Source organism: Gadus macrocephalus, chromosome 16 (genome assembly GCF_031168955.1).
Source record: "Gadus macrocephalus chromosome 16, ASM3116895v1".
In the NCBI taxonomy this organism is placed as follows: domain Eukaryota; kingdom Metazoa; phylum Chordata; class Actinopteri; order Gadiformes; family Gadidae; genus Gadus; species Gadus macrocephalus.
The window spans coordinates 758,716-778,804 of NC_082397.1; the positions used below are offsets into that span (position 1 = coordinate 758,716).

The following is a 20,089-nucleotide window of genomic DNA, read 5'->3' on the forward strand; positions in this document are numbered from 1 at the left end:
TTAGATAATTTGACTTGTGTCTACAGCTGTGGAAATGACTGGTTTACAAGGAGAAAAGGCAAATTTTATGCAACATATTTATTGTATTAATGGTTATACTGTATACGCTGCATGTTAGATTCAAGAGCTACAATTTGAGCGTGATTTGTTAAGGAATGCCATTTCCTTCCATTAGCTGTTAGTGGGTGAAAGTGTGAATATCTGTTCCTAGTTGACAATAAAGCCCACTGTATGAGACCACTAAGATTTTAGTATGATCCTGGCTCATTACTGACCAATCAGGGCATCTCTTTCCTGACTGGCGAGAGGAATTCATTTTGCCTGTCTGTCACATTATCTTTACAACTCTTAAATCAGACCCACTAAACCATTTGACGCGAAAAATTGACAAAGTTGCGTGCAAATAATAAAAGTAAAAATGAACTTATCCTACACAAATATGTAGGATTTCACAAAATTTATTATGCATGGTGTATATATATGAAGATATTAAAAAGTGTAACTATAGCTATAACTTCTTAGAAAGAAAAATATTTCTTTCTAAGATAAAAAATAAATCGGTCTCATTCCCGATTGGTTAGGGGGATCCAACCTGCCTGTCCATCACGTTTGTGCACACAGCCTTATCATAACTCCACCACATGTGTGTGATTGCAACACTTCTAAATCGCGCAGAAAATAATATTTTTTTTTGCATTTCATTCTTTCTAAACCACGCCCTCTTGTGCTCTCTAACTTTTAAATACGACCCACAACAACTTTTGAGGGGAATTTATAGACATAATGTTACGTGCAAATAATAAAACTAGAAAATGACAGATCATGCACAAATAGGTAGATTCACATTAAATATCATTCATATCAGTATATTTGAAGTTAGTAAAAAATTATAACAATACCTTCTTAGAGCAAAAGTGATTGCCACAGATCTGTCTTATTTTCGATAACCTCAGTCCATAAATAATAGGGTTAAAGAGTCCTTGGATGGTTACCAAGTACAGCGATAAAACAATACGTATTATCCTGGGAACACTTGTCACATTGAATCTACTCTGAAATATTTCAAAACAACACCCAAAAGAGAAATTGATCAGGGAGGCGATGTGGGGGGTGCAGGTACTGACTGCTTTCTGTCTGGTCTCTTTAGAACCAACAACACAAACCCTGAGGATCTTGGTGTAGGAGAACAGGATGGGGATGAGAGGAACTAATACACTCAGAAATATTCCATAAAGCCCATAGATATTATTTAGTGTGGTATCAGAACACGCCAGCAAGACAACATCGTAGTTGAAGCAAAATAGCCGGTCTATGACATTCCCACAGAGCTTTAGACGGAGATTCAGACAAAGAGTTATTAGGAACTTGATAAAAGAGTACAGCCATACGAGAGCGATCAACAGAGCCACCTTGTTAGAGGTCAGCCGAGCCTTATAATGCAGAGGACAGCAGATAGCAAGGTACCTATCATAGGACATCACAGCCAGGTTACAAAACTCCACCGATGCATACGTGTACAAGCAGTAGATCTGAAGGAAACACATGGATCTAGATATGGTGTGACTGTCTGAGGTGATCTGCAGCAGGAGGAATGGAAATAGACCAGCACTACCATACAGCTGATTAACCAACAGGCTACACAGAAACACATACATAGGCTCATGTAGGCTCCTCTTCATACAAATAGTTACAATGAGAAAAGCATTTGCAACCACAATCACAATGTACAGCATCAAAACAATCACAAAATATAAGTACTTCAGATAGCCCATGTCCAGGTAGGCAGTCAGTATGAAATATGGAATCTGGCTTGAATTGACCATGATAACTTTCACTCTCAGAAGAGATTTATCACAGGAGATTAGCCTTTGTTCCGGTTTAAGGACAAATGTTCGTGTGGTTATCAATGAGAAGAATATTCCTACATTAATTCCTTCAAGCTGAAAAAAAAGACTCATATCTGATAACGTCTCTCATCTTGGACATCAGAGGACACTTTCCATGTGAACATTTAGTGTGATCCCAACACCTGACTGCCACACACTTACCACTCCCTCTCTGAGCCTAGAACATGACCTCCACATCGTTAAAACTGTTTCAAATGAAAGAGGGAAGATGTAATAGACATTGTGGCCTCTGGTTTAACCAGGACCTCCAGTCCGTCAGACTGAGCTAAGGCTCTCCTCTGCTCCTATAAAGCTTCTCTCAGCCCCAGAAACCATGGGAGCAGGACCTCTGACATCATCAACCAGGGACCAACTGGAACCTGCTACATCTTTTACACGTGCATTGGTGCATAACTTCTTTATTAACTTTTATATTACAGCAATTACTCTTAAAAAACTATATTTAACACAGCTGTGTTCGACTTCAAGTGTTATCATTGATTCTAAGTTATACGTATGATTTTATGATAAATATACCTCTAAAAAATAGCTATATTTGTTCGCTCTGGGCGTTAACCTTAAAGGAGCATTTCACCGGTGGAGGCATGAATATGTATTGAAATTGGGTCCTATATGTAGTCGAATAATAAAATAAAATTCAAATTTGGTGCCGTCTTGACCGAGAAAAGGCAGAAAGTGACTTTTTGGCGCTTCTGGATTGAAGACAACTCCCACCATGCACCACGATGCACAGCTTCGCTGGCCACTCCCACTGATCTAGATCTCCGCCTATCGGACACCTCGCTGTTCCTGATACCGCAAGACTGCTTGAAAATCATTTCACACACATTTCTAGTGAAGGGGTATTAGTTGGTGAACTCAGTGAATTACCGGATTCGCCGGCCCCGTCTGGACGGTTGGCCGAACGGACAAGACTTATGCGGTTTCACCAAAAAATCGGCTTCGTGTGGACGGGGCCTTAGAAGGCGAACACACGTTCACCAAGACGGGGAGACAGCGCCAGGCGACTTACGCCACTATCTGCCAATGGATCGTGGATGCCTGGGCTGATATAACAGTCTCAACTGTGGTCCGAGCTTTCACGAAGGCAGGAATAATCACTGAACTGCCAGTCAACAGCAGCGACACTGACTCGGATAATGACGAGAGGGATCCGGGCATGTTGGAGGCCGTACTCGCCCAACTGTTCAATTCGGACACTGAAGAAGAAGAGTTCGAGGGATTCGTGGACGGGGAATGAACGGGAAAAAGTGAGCTTTACGCGTTATACGTATCTGAACAATGTTGAGTTATGCACTAACGTTTGAATTAGCGGTATCAGACTGTGTTTCTTTTACGTGTTTACAACTGAACAAGGCTGGGAGATGTTGTTAATATGCACATTAACGTTTGAACATCGTTACCATAGGAGTGAACAGAGTTGTCAGAACGCTTAATAAAGTTTGACTTTATCTGACTGTTTTGTTGACATTCCCTTTAGCACAGCTCCATCTAGCCGATGCATAACGCAACCCCAGTCAAACGTTTGACTGCAGTATCTTCTATTCTATGCGCTTTATAATCCGGTGCGCCTACATGAACAGTTCTAAAATTGGCCATTCATTGAAGATGCGCCTTATAATCCGGTGCGCCTTATAGTGCGGAAAATACGGTAGTCCTTGTTTGTATTTCTTTTGAAATGGTGAACTTTTGCATGGTGCCATCTCCTATGTCAGATCCAGTACCCTCCGCCATTGTACTTCAGATTTATCAACAGCCTCTGTTTATTAGCTTAGCTTCAGACGCTGTGGATGTTAGTTTCTGCTGGTGAAGTCCCACCCACTGGCACTGCTCTAATAGGTCTGTAGCGTCAGTGGGTCCCACCCCCTAGAGGGGGACTAGTGGTTGTAGTCTTACGAGAATCATCCCCTCTTACACTTCCTATTTTCTTGTACGCAAAAATCGTCATATTGCGTCATTGTAAACAGGAAGTGTTGGAGATTGAAACGGATCTCTCCAGTCTCTCCAGAAAATAAGGGAATGATGCTCGACGATTAAAAAATATGAGTGGGTTTCTAACGATACAAAGCTTAAGTGAAATGGGTGAAGTTGCCCTTTAACTGACTAACCCTAACCTTCATCCTCTCCCTAACCTTATGCTAATGTTATTGCTAATTATATTTCAAACCTGGTGTTTGACATGCTATAGGTCCATGACCTGGTGTTGAACATGCTATCAGTCCATGACCTGGTGTTGAACATGCTATCAGTCCATGACCTGGTGTTGAACATGCTATTGATCCATGACCTGGTGTTGAACATGCCACAGGTCCATGGGAATCATCATGCGATTTAAATGGTAGACGGTCAGCATAAACTCAACATATTAGTTGTATAATTCTGGATTATACAAGCCAGTGGAAGCATGTTTAGACGGAGGGACCAACAATGGAGCACTAAGCCATATCGAATGACACACCAAGCTTGACAGATATTAATTTGTTGACCAGAGGAACATGTAAAAAATGTTTGTTCAGTTCAACCTTTATCAATAAGAAATTGTAAATGAAACAAGTTCATGTGATAATGTCTCATTTCCAAATTGCAAATCAAGATTTTGAAGTTCTTCAAAATATACATATTTAAAAACAGGGATTTGTGTGGTTTATGGTTTTTGATCCAGGCAAACATATGAAATCAGCTAACATCTTGGTTTGTGTCTCCAATCCAGTGACAACAGAAGGGTCAGTACTATTTGGAGTGGATCTATAGTAAGTTTGACTTGTGCCTACCGCTGTGAAAAACACTGGTTTACTAGGAGAAAAGGGTAAAATATAAGACAACATGAACAATATTGTATTTATTTTATTAATACATGGTTAATCAGGTTGTAGTTCAGTTTCCAAAGCTACAATTTCAGCCTGACTATTTAAGGAATGCCATAGCCATCCATTAGCCCTTAGTGGATGAAATTGTGTTTTTTTTGTTCTAGTTGACATTAACGGCTATGAGACCATTACCATTTAAGACTGATACGGGCTAATTTACGGGCATCTCTTTCCTGATTTGCTAGAGGCATTTATTTTGCCTGTCTATCATATTCTCTTTACAACTCTTAAATCTGACCTACTACACCTTTTAAGGCAAAATCATGGACATAAAGTTGCGTGAAACTAATTGCAAATAATAAATGTACAAAAGTGACCTATCCTACACAAATATGTGGGATTCACATTAAGTATCATTCTGATCAATATATGTGAAGTTATGACAAACCAATAACTATAACTTCTTGCAGCAAAACTGATTTCTACACATCTGTCTTATTTTAGATAACCTCAGCCCATAAATGATAGGGTTAAAGATTGGTTGGATGGTGAGAAAGTACAGCGATAAAACGATACGTATTATCCTGGGAACACCGGTCATATTGAATCTACTCTGAAATATTTCAAAACAACACCCAAAAGAGAAATTGATCAGGGAGGCGATGTGGGGGCTGCAGGTACTGACTGCTTTCTGTCTGGTCTCTTTAGAACCAATGGCACAAACCCTGAGGATCTTGGTGTAGGAGAACAGGATGGGGATCAATGGAACAAAAATTGTCAGAAATGTTGTAACAATTCCCCAAATATTATTTACTGTGGTGTCAGAACACGCGAGTTTGGTCACATAGTAGTTCTGACAGTATAGTCGGCCCATGACGTTCCCACAGAGTTTTAAACGGAAAGTCAGAAATAGAGAAATTAGGAACTTGATAAGAGAGTACAGCCATACGAGAGCGATGAGCAGAGCCACCTTGTTAGAGGTCAGCCGAGCCTTATAATGCAGAGGACAGCAGATAGCAAGGTACCTATCATAGGACATCACAGCCAGGTTACTAAACTCCACAGATACATAGGTGTACAAGCAGTAGATCTGAAGGAAACATATGGATCTAGATATGGTGTGAGTGTCTGAGGTGATCTGCAGCAGGAGGAATGGAAATAGACCAGCACTACCATACAGCTGATTAACCAACAGGCTACACAGAAACACATACATAGGCTCATGTAGGCTCCTCTTCATACAAATAGTTACAATGAGCAAAGCATTCGCAACCACAATCACAATGTACAGCATCAAAACAATCACAAAATATAAGTACTTCAGATAGCCCATGCCCAGGTATTCAGTCAGTATGAAATATGGAAACTGGCTTGAATTGACCATGATAACTTACTGAGTTAATCACAAAAGATTGGTATTTTACATTCATTCCTTCAAACTGAAAAATAAGGCCCATATCTGATAACGTCTCTCATCTTGGACATCAGAGGACACTTTCTATCAGTGTGATCCCAACACCTGACTGCCACACGCTTACCACTCCCTCTCTGAGCCTAGAACATGACCTCACATCTTTAAACCTGTTTCAAATGACAGAGGGAAGATGTAGCAGACATTGTGGCCTCTGGTCTAACCAGGACCTCCAGTCCATCAGACTGAGCTAAGGCTCTCCTCTGCTCCTATAAAGCTTCTCTCAGCCCCAGGAACCATGGGAGCAGGACCTCTGACATCATCAACCAGGGACCAACTGGAACCTGCTACATATTTTACACGTGCACATTTGTGGCTTGTGGTGATAAATCAGAATGACCTACATCTCACGCCTGGGGAACATCAAAAGATGAAATATTGTTTCTGTACTATTTGATCCTTGTTTTTGTAAATTCTTAACTACTTTACCAAAGACTATAATAATAACTTCTGATAGTACTAAAAACTACTTCTTATTGTACATAATCACATATTGAACATATAAAGATATAATTAATTTGCTGCTCTTCTCGATGTGTTATTGGAGGAAACAATGGAACCCTCCTCTTCCTCGTTTACAGCCCCCACATCTCTGTGGAACCCTCCTCTTCCTCGTTTACAGCCCCACCTCTCTGTGGAACCCTCCTCTTCCTCGTTTACAGCCTCACCTCTCTGTGGAACCCTCCTCTTCCTCGTTTACAGCCCCACCTCTCTGTGGAACCCTCCTCTTCCTCGTTTACAGCCCCACCTCTCTGTGGAACCCTCCTCTTCCTCGTTTACAGACCCCACCTCTCTGGGGAACCCTCCTCTTCCTCGTTTACAGCCCCACCTCTCTGTGGAACCCTCCTCTTCCTTGGTGGTACTGGGGGTCTCACTGCAGTGTGGTGGTATTGGTACTGGGGGTCTCACTGCAGTGTGGTGGTACTGGGGGTCTCACTGCAGTGTGGTGGTGGTGGTACTGGGGGTCTCACTGCAGTGTGGTGGTATTGGTACTGGGGGTCTCACTGCAGTGTGGTGGTGGTACTGGGGGTCTCACTGCAGTGTGGTGGTGGTACTGGGGGTCTCACTGCAGTGTGGTGGTGGTGGTACTGGGGGTCTCACTGCAGTGTGGTGGTGGTGGTACTGGGGGTCTCACTGCAGTGTGGTGGTGGTGGTACTGGGGGTCTCACTGCAGTGTGGTGGTATTGGTACTGGGGGTCTCACTGCAGTGTGGTGGTATTGGTACTGGGGGTCTCACTGCAGTGTGGTGGTGGTGGTACTGGGGGTCTCACTGCAGTGTGGTGGTGGTACTGGGGGTCTCACTGCAGTGTGGTGGTATTGGTACTGGTGGTCTCACTGCAGTGTGGTGGTATTGGTACTGGGGGTCTCACTGCAGTGTGGTGGTGGTGGTACTGGGGGTCTCACTGCAGTGTGGTGGTATTGGTACTGGGGGTCTCACTGCAGTGTGGTTGTATTGGTACTGGGGGTCTCACTGCAGTGTGGTGGTGGTACTGGGGGTCTCACTGCAGTGTGGTGGTGGTGGTACTGGGGGTCTCACTGCAGTGTGGTAGTATTGGTACTGGGGGTCTCACTGCAGTGTGGTGGTATTGGTACTGGGGGTCTCACTGCAGTGTGGTGGTATTGGTACTGGGGGTCTCACTGCAGTGTGGTGGTATTGGTACTGGGGGTCTCACTGCAGTGTGGTGGTATTGGTACTGGGGGTCTCACTGCAGTGTGGTGGTATTGGTACTGGGGGTCTCACTGCAGTGTGGTGGTGGTACTGGGGGTCTCACTGCAGTGTGGTGGGGGTGGTACTGGGGGTCTCACTGCAGTGTGGTGGTGGTGGTACTGGGGGTCTCACTGCAGTGGTGGTGGTGGTACTGGGGGTCTCACTGCAGTGTGGTGGTATTGGTACTGGGGGTCTCACTGCAGTGTGGTGGTATTGGTACTGGGGGTCTCACTGCAGTGTGGTGGGGGTGGTACTGGGGGTCTCACTGCAGTGTGGTGGTATTGGTACTGGGGGTCTCACTGCAGTGTGGTGGTATTGGTACTGGGGGTCTCACTGCAGTGTGGTGGTATTGGTACTGGGGGTCTCACTGCAGTGTGGTGGTATTGGTACTGGGGGTCTCACTGCAGTGTGGTGGTGGTGGTACTGGGGGTCTCACTGCAGTGTGGTGGTATTGGTACTGGGGGTCTCACTGCAGTGTGGTGGTGGTGGTACTGGGGGTCTCACTGCAGTGTGGTGGTATTGGTACTGGGGGTCTCACTGCAGTGTGGTGGTATTGGTACTGGGGGTCTCACTGCAGTGTGGTGGTGGTGGTACTGGGAGTCTCACTGCAGTGTGGTGGTGGTGGTACTGGGGGTCTCACTGCAGTGTGGTGGTGGTGGTACTGGGGGTCTCACTGCAGTGTGGTGGTGGTGGTACTGGGGGTCTCACTGCAGTGTGGTGGTGGTACTGGGGGTCTCACTGCAGTGTGGTGGTATTGGTACTGGGGGTCTCACTGCAGTGTGGTGGTGGTGGTACTGGGGGTCTCACTGCAGTGTGGTGGTATTGGTACTGGGGGTCTCACTGCAGTGTGGTGGTATTGGTACTGGGGGTCTCACTGCAGTGTGGTGGTATTGGTACTGGGGGTCTCACTGCAGTGTGGTGGTGGTGGTACTGGGGGTCTCACTGCAGTGTGGTGGTATTGGTACTGGGGGTCTCACTGCAGTGTGGTGGTATTGGTACTGGGGGTCTCACTGCAGTGTGGTGGTGGTGGTACTGGGGGTCTCACTGCAGTGTGGTGGTATTGGTACTGGGGGTCTCACTGCAGTGTGGTGGTATTGGTACTGGGGGTCTCACTGCAGTGTGCTGCAGGGTTCCTGTGCGGGGCCATGGTTCCTGATAAGGACGGGGTGAGTGCGGCCGTGGTGGTGGCAGAGATGAGCTCCTACCTGCAGACCAAGCAGCTCAGCCTCACCCAGCAGCTGCACTCCATCTACCAGAGGTACGCACCACACGGTGTGTGTAATGGTGGGCGTTGTGTAACTGTGTGTAACGGTGGGCGTTGTGTAACTGTGTGTAACGGTGGGCGTTGTGTAACTGTGTGTAACGGTGGGCGTTGTGTAACTGTGTGTAATGGTGGGTGTTGTGTAACTCTGTGTGTAACGGTGGGCGTTGTGTAACTGTGTGTAACGGTGGGCGTTGTGTAACTGTGTGTAATGGTGGGCGTTGTGTAACTGTGTGTAACGGTGGGCGTTGTGTAACTGTGTGTGTAACGGTGGGCGTTGTGTAACTGTGTGTAACGGTGGGCGTTGTGTAACTCTGTGTGTAATGGTGGGTGTTGTGTAACTCTGTGTGTAATGGTGGGCGTTGTGTAACTCTGTGTGTAACGGTGGGTGTTGTGTAACTCTGTGTGTAATGGTGGGTGTTGTGTAACTGTGTGTAACGGTGGGCGTTGTGTAACTCTGTGTGTAACGGTGGGCGTTGTGTAACTCTGTGTGTAACGGTGGGCGTTGTGTAACTGTGTGTAATGGTGGGTGTTGTGTAACTGTGTGTAATGGTGGGCGTTGTGTAACTGTGTGTAATGGTGGGTGTTGTGTAACTGTGTGTAATGGTGGGCGTTGTGTAACTCTGTGTGTAACGGTGGGCGTTGTGTAACTCTGTGTGTAATGGTGGGCGTTGTGTAACTGTGTGTAATGGTGGGCGTTGTGTAACAGTGTGTAATGGTGGGCGTTGTGTAACTCTGTGTGTAATGGTGGGCGTTGTGTAACTGTGTGTAATGGTGGGCGTTGTGTAACTCTGTGTGTAATGGTGGGCGTTGTGTAACTCTGTGTGTAATGGTGGGCGTTGTGTAACTCTGTGTGTAATGGTGGGCGTTGTGTAACTCTGTGTGTAATGGTGGGCGTTGTGTAACTCTGTGTGTAATGGTGGGTGTTGTGTAACAGTGTGTAATGGTGGGCGTTGTGTAACTCTGTGTGTAATGGTGGGCGTTGTGTAACTGTGTGTAATGGTGGGCGTTGTGTAACTCTGTGTGTAATGGTGGGCGTTGTGTAACTCTGTGTGTAATGGTGGGCGTTGTGTAACTCTGTGTGTAATGGTGGGCGTTGTGTAACTCTGTGTGTAATGGTGGGCGTTGTGTAACTCTGTGTGTAATGGTGGGTGTTGTGTAACAGTGTGTGCAGAGTGTCTAACAGTGTGTGTTGTGTAACAGTGTGTGCAGAGTGTCTAACAGTGTGTGTTGTGTCACAGTGTGTGTAGTGTGCGTTACCTGCTGCCTCTCTCTCCAGGTACGGGTTCCACGTGTCCAGGACGTCCTACCTGCTGTGTGACCACGCCCCGACCGTTCTCCGCATCTTCAGTCGGATCCGGAGCTACGAGGACGGCTCGTACCCGCGCTCCTGCGCCGGTCACCGGGTCGTCTGCGTCCGGGATGTTACCGTGGGTTACGACAGCAGCCAACCAGACCACAGATGTGTAAGCGTCTCCTCATGGCTGTAGTTTGGAATTTAAATGGTTCTGTAGTTTGAAAGTAGTGTTATGTTTCCTCCAGCTGGATATAGCTGATATAGTGTTACGATTTCTGTAGTTTCATTCTAATATTATGCTTTCTGTAGTTTAATTCTAGTGGTATGCTTTCTGTAGTTTAATTCTAGTGGTATGCTTTCTGTAGTTTAATTCTAGTGGTATGCTTTCTGTAGTTTCATTCTAGTGGTATGCTTTCTGTAGTTTAATTCTAGTGGTATGCTTTCTGTAGTTTAATTCTAGTGGTATGCTTTCTGTAGTTTAATTCTAGTGGTATGCTTTCTGTAGTTTAATTCTAGTGTTATGCTTTCTGTAGTTTATTTCTAGTGTTATGCTTTCTGTAGTTTAATCCTAGTGTTATGTTTTCTGTAGTTTATTTCTAATATTATGCTTCCTATAGTTGAATTCTAGTGGTATGCTTTCTGTAGTTTAATTCTAGTGTTTTGCTTTCTGTAGTTTATTTCTAGTGTTATGCTTTCTGTAGTTTAATTCTAGTGGTATGCTTTCTGTAGTTTAATCCTAGTGTTATGCTTTCTGTAGTTTATTTCTAATATTATGCTTTCTGTAGTTTAATTCTAGTGGTATGCTTTCTGTAGTTTAATTCTAGTTGTATGCTTTCTGTAGTTTAATTCTAGTGGTATGCTTTCTGTAGTTTAATCCTAGTGTTATGCTTTCTGTAGTTTATTTCTAATATTATGCTTTCTGTAGTTTAATTCTAGTGGTATGCTTTCTGTAGTTTATTTCTAGTGTTATGCTTTCTGTAGTTTAATTCTAGTGGTATGCTTTCTGTAGTTTAATTCTAGTGTTATGCGTTCTGTAGTTTAATTCTAGTGGTATGCTTTCTGTAGTTTAATTCTAGTGGTATGCTTTATGTAGTTTAATTCTAGTTCTATGTTTTCTGTATTCCTGTCTTTTGTTTTTTTCCTGTAGTTGATTTGATGTTGAAGGCTGCTTTTTTCTTTTAAGACATGTATAAAGACATTATCTCTTATATTCTCAAATGGCTGATCCATTTTGAACCTGTTTTTTCCTTTATAACTAGGATAGGAATTTATTTTCTTTACATCCTGACGGCAATCTTTAACCACTTAGTCTTCGGGCCATTTTTGGCCATTTTTTTGTTTTTGCACTGGGCCTACTCTAGAGAGCACTGCTCCTTCATAGTATGACCTCTAATCACATGCTTGGTCTCTTTGGAAAGCTGAGAACCTGTAGAATTTGATGACATTCTAAGAATAACTGTATAATGTACTCTCACAGTGCTGGGAAGACTACAATATTGTTTTTCCTGCCGGCCGGTTACACACAACTCCAAAACCAAGCTGATTGTAGTACCCTGGGTAACTCCATATCCCTTGGAAACACTACTGAGCCCTAGCCCTAGGTCTTGTGATGCTTTGTTTAAAAGCAGATCAACAAAGCATAAAAGATGAAGCCTCCAGCTCCTTTTATGTAATGATATGTCCATTCGTTCTGGTCAGGGTCCTTTTGTAGACTCCAAAAAAGACCTTTGGCTACCCAAAATGCATACTGTAAACAAAAGTGAACCCAAACATGTAGAAGCATAATCTTGGTCTCAAATGAAAGGTTACCCTCTGGGCTTTCTTTTGAACCATTTAGATAGCATACCAGATGTTCTGATATGTAATGAGGCAGGTATAATCACACAAAAATAAAAAATTTAGCTATCCAACTCTGGGGAAGAGCCTGCTAGTTTACGCACGCCCCTTGCGCATTTGTTTGCTCAACCACACGTGAGACGTTGATTGACATGCTGGATATCATCAGAAAGGTATTTTCATTGTCTATTAGGATATCTAAGGCCCGTCCCCGACCTTTGCTGTCTGCTGGTGTAGCTGTCAATCAAAGTATACATGCCCCGTTTTGATAGTGATCGCCTCATTGGCTTGTAAGGCTTGTAAACAAGGAAGTATTGATCTTACAGACATGTGGGAGGGCTCTATGTCACCGAGAGACCTTGGCGAACACAGTGGATTCAATGAATCAGACGACATTAGCGGAATTTAAACCCTGAATCGCAGTTTTCTACAAAACAACATAGTAGCGTTTCGGTTTTCTATTTTTCGGCTGCTTTGTATAAGATGGCTTGTGCATATACACAGTGTAATTACACTAAAATAATATTGATATCCGGTTTCTGCGGACTCTTATGAACATTTCAAGACCCAACATGAAGTATCAACTCATTGCTAAGGATATCCACAACGACGATAAAGTTAGAATGCACCAAGGGAGGAGGAAGGTGAGGGGGGCTATTTTGACCTAAGACACTAGGATATTTTTGATCTATATTTGCTAAACATATTTATTCCACCATATGGTTGACATTGGATGACATTCCTGAGATTCTAAGCTTTCAAACGGTGTATGACATGACCATAACACTCAACTGTATGATGCCGAAAATTGACCCAGCATGTTGCAGGGGAAGGGCTGGTGTAATGAAAACTTGCCCGCCGGCGGGATTTGTTAAGTGGTTAAGTCAACCTCTGGGAGCGGTCTGGTCGAGCGTAGCTTCAGGCCAGATAGACCTAACCCTGTCGTCTTCCATTCCAGACGCTTCCAGTCACGAAGAGCAGCCAGATGATAAGCTTCACTTTAGCTAACGGTATCCGAGCAACGCTGAGGACCAGTGGAACCGAGCCCAAGATCAAATACTACTCCGAGTTCTGCGCTGAGCCCGGAGAAAGGTGAGCCGTCTGTCACTAGTGCGGTCATTACAGTTATAAACCGTTCACTATTACACCTATTACAGTTCTCTAGGACACGTTTAACAGTTCACTAGTACACGATGAACCGTTCCCTAGGTTAAACAGCTCACTAGGACACAATATACAGTTCACTAGGACACGATAAACTGCTCACCATTACAGTTATTACAGTTCACTAGGACGCAATATACAGTTCACTAGGACATGATAAACAGTTTGGCTTATTTCTGGTCCGAGGGTTAATATTTTCCTGACCCCTCTCTCTCACTTCTTTCTCTCGGCCCTCTCTCTCACCCCTCTCTCTCACCCCCCCCCCCTGCAGGGTGCTGTCTTGTTTGGAGGCGGAACTCGAGGAGGTGACTCGAGTTCTGGTGGCGGAACTCCTGGAGCCTGAGAAGAACCTCCTGATTGGCCGATTAGCCTGATCGTATCTCTCTCTGTCTCTGTCTCTCTATGTCTGTGTGTGTGTCTGTCTGTGTGTCTCTGTGTCTCTCCCCTCCCTGTGAGGCTGAAGGATTATAATAGCACTGGGCTCATAGAGCAGGTAAACCTTCAGGGTCCTGATGTAGTCACAGAGCCCTCCTCCACCTCCTTCAGGGTCCTGATGTAGTCACAGAGCCCTCCTCCACCTCCTTCAGGGTCCTGATGTAGTCACAGAGCCCTCCTCCACCTCCTTCAGGGTCCTGATGTAGTCAGAGTCCCTCTCCCTCCTCCACCTCCTTCAGGGTCCTGATGTAGTCACAGAGCCCTCCTCCACCTCCTTCAGGGTCCTGATGTAGTCACAGAGCCCTCCTCCACCTCCTTCAGGGTCCTGATGTAGTCAGAGTCCCTCCTCCACCTCCTCATGGTGGTGTTGTGTTTGCCGTAGCGCTGCTCTAGCTGTCCCTCTAGTTCCCCTCCTGCCTCAGACTGTCTGAAAGGCTTATTTATTTTTCTATGTACATATCTAAAGCACAAGGCGAGCGCTGGGCTGTTGTTTAGATCGCTGGTCAATGTGGGGTCTTACCCTAATACAGAAAATATGCATCAATGTGTACTCGTAAAAAATGTAACTAGTTCCATTTGGTCCTTTGTTGATGATGTCAGAGGTCCTGCTCCCATGGTTCCTGGGGCTGAGAGAAGCTTTATAGGAGCAGAGGAGAGCCTTAGCTCAGTCTGACGGACTGGAGGTTCTGGTGAGACCAGAGGCCACAATGTCTGCTACATCTTCCCTCTGTCATTTGAAACAGTTTTAAAGATGTGAGGTCATGTTCTAGGCTCAGAGAGGGAGTGGTAAGTGTGTGGCAGTCAGGTGTTGGGATCACACTAAATGATCTGATGGAAAGTGTCTTCAGAAATATGATGGGGGTCTTGTTTGTAACTTGAAGTGATCAATGTAGGGACATTCTTCTAAAGACAACAAGACGAATAATACTCCTATAACAGGAACGAATGCTCAATAATCTCCTGTGATGAACTTCTTCTGAGAGTGAAAGGTATCATGGTCAATTCAAGCCAGATTCCATATTTCATACTGACTGCCTACCTGGACATGGGCTATCTGAAGTACTTATATTTTGTGATTGTTTTGATGTTGTACATTGTGATTGTGGTTGCGAATGCTTTGCTCATTGTAACTATTTGTATGAGCCTATGTATGTGTTTCTGTGTAGCCTGTTGGTTAATGAACTGTATGGTAGTGCTGGTCTATTTCCATTCCTCCTGCTGCAGATCACCTCAGACACTCACACCATATCTAGATCCATATGTTTCCTTCAGATCTACTGCTTGTACACCTATGCCACTGTGGAGTTTAGTAACCTGGCTGTGATGTCCTATGATAGGTACCTTGCTATCTGCTGTCCTCTGCATTATAAGGCTCGGCTGACCTCTAACAAGGTGGCTCTGCTCATCGTTCTCGTATGGCTGTACTCTCTTATCAAGTTCCTAGTTTCTACTTTTCTGACTTTCCGTTTAAAACTCTGTGGGAACGTCATAGACCGACTATACTGTCAGATCTACTATGTGACCAAACTCGCGTGTTCTGACACCACAGTAAACAATGTCTGGGGTCTTTTTGCATCATTTGTGACCATTGGGGTTCCATTGATCCCCATCCTGTTCTCCTACACCAAGATCCTCAGGGTTTGTGTCGTTGGTTCTAAAGAGACCAGACAGAAAGCAGTCAGTACCTGCACCCCCCACATCGCCTCCTTACTGATCTGTTCCCAGGATATTGCGTATTGTTTTATCGCTGTACTTTGTAACAATCCAAGGACTCTTTAACCCTATAATTTATGGACTGAGGTTATCTAAAATAAGACAGATTTGTAGAAATCAGTTTTTCCATAAGAAGATATAGTTATCTCTTTTTGATATCTACATATGTATTAGATGTATAATACCTAATCCTAACCCCTACATATTTAGGTCATTTTTTACTTTTATTATTTGCAACAAGTCGCACATAACTTTATTCATGTGATTTCCCCTTAAAAGGTGTAGTAGGTTAAATTTAAGAGTTGTTAAGAGAATGTGATAGACAGGCAAGATGAATTCCTCTAGCCAATCAGGAAAGAGACGCCTTTATTGGTTAAAAATGAGCCAGGATAATTCTTTTTTTTGTATAATTCTTTTTGTTTGATTTAAGTTGTTTTTTTAAGAACAAGCAAATAAACAAAATAGACAAGAAATAAGAGAAAAAAAAAGCACAAGTGTATATGTTGTTCACTGTTTGATAAAATGCAGAAAATAATCAGTAATTTGATTGCATGTTCACACACACACACACACACACACACACACACACACACACACACACACACACACACACACACACACACACACACACACACACTGTAGTTCCCCACCTTTCCTAGCGATGCCACAAGCATTATTTCTCACAGTGCCTCATAAATGTGTTTCCATAGTTCATTAAATTGTTTTGTTCTATTGATATCCTCAAACAATGTATTTTCTATGGTTAAACAATATTTCATAAGTTCTTTCCTGCTCTTTAATGTAGGTGCCTCTGCTTCTTTCCATTTTTTTTAAGATGAGCTTCTTATAAACAAGGGAAGAAAACCTAATCTGCCATCCCTTAGGGTACCTTACACCCTCGGGATTCTGAAAAATACACAGCTGAGCTGAAAACTGCAGTTTTGTTTTACAAATACTTGATGTCCATTCTTGGATTTCCTTCCATCTTTTGTTCACTTTCATACAATGCCAAAAGGGGTGCATGTGGGAGTCTAGAGAGCCACACTTCACAAACTGGTCAGAGGAGTCCGAATAAAACGTGTGTGATTTATCTCTAGTGCAGTATATTCTGGTCATCAATTTATATTGCATTAACCTAAGATTTTCATTTGTGGTAATTTTATTGGTGAGATACAAGCATTTCTTCTGTTTTATGTTGGCTTCTTTGAATTGGAGATTACTAAAAGATAGTGGAAGGCCTTCGGCATTCCTTACATAGTGACGCTCAAGTGGTAGCATTTGAATCCGAACAACTTTAAAGAAAGAATAAAACTTAAGAAGAACAATAGTTCAGCACTGCATGCAGCACTCCACTGATTAATGATGATGAGACTTTTAGTTAAATACAGCTGTGTGAAATATCTGTTTTCAGCATTAATAGCTGTAATAAAATGTTAATAAAGAAGTTATGCCTCAATGTGTGCGTCTAAAAGATGTAGCTGGTTCCATTGGGTCCTTTGTTGATGATGTCAGAGGTCCTGCTCCCATGGTTTCTGGTGTTGAGAGATGCTTTAAGGAGGAGAGGTGAGCCTTAGCTCAGTCTGATGGACTGGAGGTCCTGGTTAAAGCAGAAACTGTTAAAACAGTTTTATCGATGTGAAGTCATGTTCTAGGCTCAGAGAGGGAGTGGTAAGTGTGTGGCGGTTACTTAATGTATCCACACTTATTGTACGCACTTGTTGTACTTATTCATAGTACTTAATTGTGTAGCATATGCAGTAGCTGCTATCACTGCTGTATACAGGGAATTGGTTAGCCTAGAGATTGTTAGTACTTGCACTAGGTTCTGTGAACATCTTTACTGCACCGACAGCGATATATTGTTTCACCTTTTATGACAAATGTACTTATTGTAACTAAGTCACTTTGTATTAAAGCGTCTGCTAAATGCCCTAAATGTAAATGTGTGGGGATCACACTAAATGTTCCGATGGAAAGTGTCTTCTGATGTCCGAGATGAGAAACGTTATTATCAGATATGAGACTTATTTTTAGTTTGAAGAGAATCATGTAGGGACAATCTTCGAAAAGACAACAAGACAAATAATATTCCTAAAACAGGAACATAGACCAATCTCCTGTGACAAACTTCTTCTGAGAGTGAAAGGTATCATGGTCAATTCAAGCCAGTTTCCATATTTCATACTGACTGCCTACCTTGACATGGGCTATCTAAAATACTTATATTTTGTGATTGTTTTGATGCTGTACATTGTGATTGTGGTTGCGAATGCTTTGCTCATTGTAACTATTTGCATGAAGAGGAGCCTACATGAGCCTATGTATGTGTTTCTGTGTAGCCTGTTGGTTAATCAGCTGTATGGTAGCACTGGTCTATTTCCATTCCTCCTGCTGCAGATCACCTCAGACAGTCACACCATATCTAGATCCATGTGTTTCCTTCAGATCTACTGCTTGTATACGTATGCATCTGTGGAGTTTAGTAACCTGGCTGTGATGTCCTATGATAGGTACCTTGCTATCTGCTGTCCTCTGCATTATAAGGCTCGGCTGACCTCTAACAAGGTGGCTCTGTTGATCGCTCTCATATGGCTGTACTCTCTTATCAAGTTCATAATACCCCTTTATCTGAATCTTCGTTTAACGCTGTGTGGGAACGTCACAGATCGGCTTTACTGTCATAATTACCACGTGGTCAAACTGGCATGTTCTGTTACCACAGTTAACAATATCTACGGACTTTTTGCAACATTTCTGACCGTTTTTGTTCCATTGATCCCCATCCTCTTCTCCTACACCAAGATCCTCAGGGTTTGTGTCGTTGGTTCTAAAGAGACCAGACAGAAAGCAGTCAGTACCTGCAGCCCCCACATCGCCTCCCTGATCAATTTCTCTTTTGGGTGTTGTTTTGAAATATTTCAGAGTAGATTCAATATGACCGGTGTTCCCAGGATAATACGTATCGTTTTATCGCTGTACTTTCTCACTATCCAACCAATCTTTAACCCTATCATTTATGGGCTGAGGTTATCTAAAATAAGACAGATGTGTAGAAATCAGTTTTGCTGTCAGAAGTTAAAGTTATAACTCTTTAATAACTTCACATATATTGATATGAATAATACTTAATGTGAATCCTGCATATCTGTGTAGGATAGGTAATTTTTTACTTTTATTATTTGCAACTAGTCGCACATAACTTTATTCATGTGATTTCCCCTTAAAAGGAAGTAGGTCAGATTTAAGAGTTGAAAAGAGAATGTGATAGACAGGCAAGATGAATTCCTCTAGCCAATCAGGAAAGAGATGCCTTGATCGGTCAAAAATTTGCCAGGATCATTCTAAAATCGTAATGGTCTCATGCAGAGGCCTATGTGGTCTACTACGAACCAATTTTCACACTTTCACCCACTAAGAGCTAATGGACGGCAATGGTTTTCCTTAAATAGTCACCCTCAAATTGAAGCTTTTGAAACTTAACTACAACAACTTTTACCATGAATTAATAAAATAAATACAATATTGTTCATGTTGTCTTTTATTTGCCCTTCTTTCCCAGTAAACCAGTGGTTTCCACAGCTGTAGAGACAAGTCAAACTGTCTAAAGGTCCACTCCACATAGTACTGACCCTTCTGTGGTCACTGGTTTAGAAACACAAACCATGATGTTAGCTGATTTCATCTAGTTGGATCCAAAACTATTCCCTGCAGGTTTTAAATCAGTATGTTTTAAAGTACTTCCAAATCCCGATTTACAATTTGGAAATCAATATTGTATGAACTTGTTTCATTACAATTTCTTTTTTGTGATCAATGATTTATTGTTTTTCAAATGGAGGGGGGTGGGGGGGGGGGGGGTACAGACATATCAAAAGTCATATGTTAAATTAAGAAAAGTAGAAAAGAAAAAGAAAGAAGAAAAAATATCAGGTTGGTAAGACAATACATAAAGCAACAAAAACATGTTCAGCAGGTAAATCACAACAAAGATTGCCTAGTTCTTGCTGTCGTCTTCCCTATCCCAAGAGATCATCTTGGATGAGAAAGAGTACCAAGCTTGGACAGTCATTGGTCGGGCCTTATTAAGTCTGACAGTTGTGTCTTCAAGATTGACAATGTTGACCAGGCTATGGATCCAGAATGATTTCATTCACATATCTGGAGTAAACCAGTTGTTCAAAATTGTTTTATATAAATCAATAGCAAATTCAGTTCAAAATGATATTCGCAGGGTTTACCTCTGCAAAGATCAGAATTATCATTAAGCAGACAAAAAACAGGATTAGGAACATAAAAATTATCAAGTATATCCGCTAAAACTGAGTTTGCATCAAACCAGAACTTAGAGATAACCGGACAATCCCAAAACATGTATTTACACTTTCTTATTGATAAAGGTTGAACTGAAAACAAATTATTTTTACATGTTCCTCTGATCAGCAAATAAATCCCTGTCAAGCTTGGTGTTTCATTCAATATAGCTTGGTGCT

General features: G+C 42.9%; 5 protein-coding genes across 7 annotated transcripts; 3 read left to right on the top strand and 2 right to left on the bottom strand.

Annotated features, from left to right (window-relative positions):
• Positions 1-565: 565 nt before the first annotated feature.
• LOC132475142 (olfactory receptor 11A1-like) lies at positions 566-1,860 on the bottom strand. Its single transcript, XM_060076139.1, has one exon. It carries the CDS (start codon positions 1,821-1,823, stop codon positions 888-890), a length of 936 nt encoding a protein of 311 aa, XP_059932122.1. The 5' UTR covers positions 1,824-1,860; the 3' UTR covers positions 566-887.
• A 3,308-nt stretch (positions 1,861-5,168) lies between these two features.
• On the bottom strand, positions 5,169-6,098 carry LOC132475294 (olfactory receptor 52D1-like). The gene has a single exon (XM_060076336.1). It carries the CDS (start codon positions 6,096-6,098, stop codon positions 5,169-5,171), a length of 930 nt encoding a protein of 309 aa, XP_059932319.1.
• A 2,866-nt stretch (positions 6,099-8,964) lies between these two features.
• LOC132474856 (glucose 1,6-bisphosphate synthase-like) lies at positions 8,965-14,399 on the top strand. 3 transcript variants are annotated; one of them, XR_009529748.1, is made up of 5 exons: positions 8,965-9,151; positions 10,434-10,620; positions 13,246-13,379; positions 13,723-14,137; positions 14,180-14,399. XR_009529748.1 is itself a non-coding variant. In XM_060075742.1 (4 exons), the coding sequence occupies exons 1-4, from the start codon at positions 9,039-9,041 to the stop codon at positions 13,823-13,825; spliced, it is 537 nt and encodes a 178-aa protein (XP_059931725.1). In that variant the 5' UTR covers positions 8,965-9,038; the 3' UTR covers positions 13,826-14,399. The 3 variants fall into 3 exon arrangements, 1 of the variants encoding a protein (XP_059931725.1); XR_009529749.1 differs by having other exon boundaries at positions 13,723-14,009; positions 14,052-14,399; XM_060075742.1 differs by having other exon boundaries at positions 13,723-14,399.
• A 481-nt stretch (positions 14,400-14,880) lies between these two features.
• On the top strand, positions 14,881-15,741 carry LOC132474809 (putative gustatory receptor clone PTE03). Its single transcript, XM_060075678.1, is given in 3 exon segments — positions 14,881-15,010; positions 15,013-15,598; positions 15,600-15,741. Coding segments are annotated over 3 exon segments (858 nt in total).
• Positions 15,742-17,192: 1,451 nt separating this feature from the next.
• On the top strand, positions 17,193-19,090 carry LOC132474843 (olfactory receptor 52D1-like). Its single transcript, XM_060075730.1, has one exon. The coding sequence runs from the start codon at positions 17,751-17,753 to the stop codon at positions 18,684-18,686; it is 936 nt and encodes a 311-aa protein (XP_059931713.1). The 5' UTR covers positions 17,193-17,750; the 3' UTR covers positions 18,687-19,090.
• The last annotated feature ends 999 nt before the right edge of the window (positions 19,091-20,089 follow it).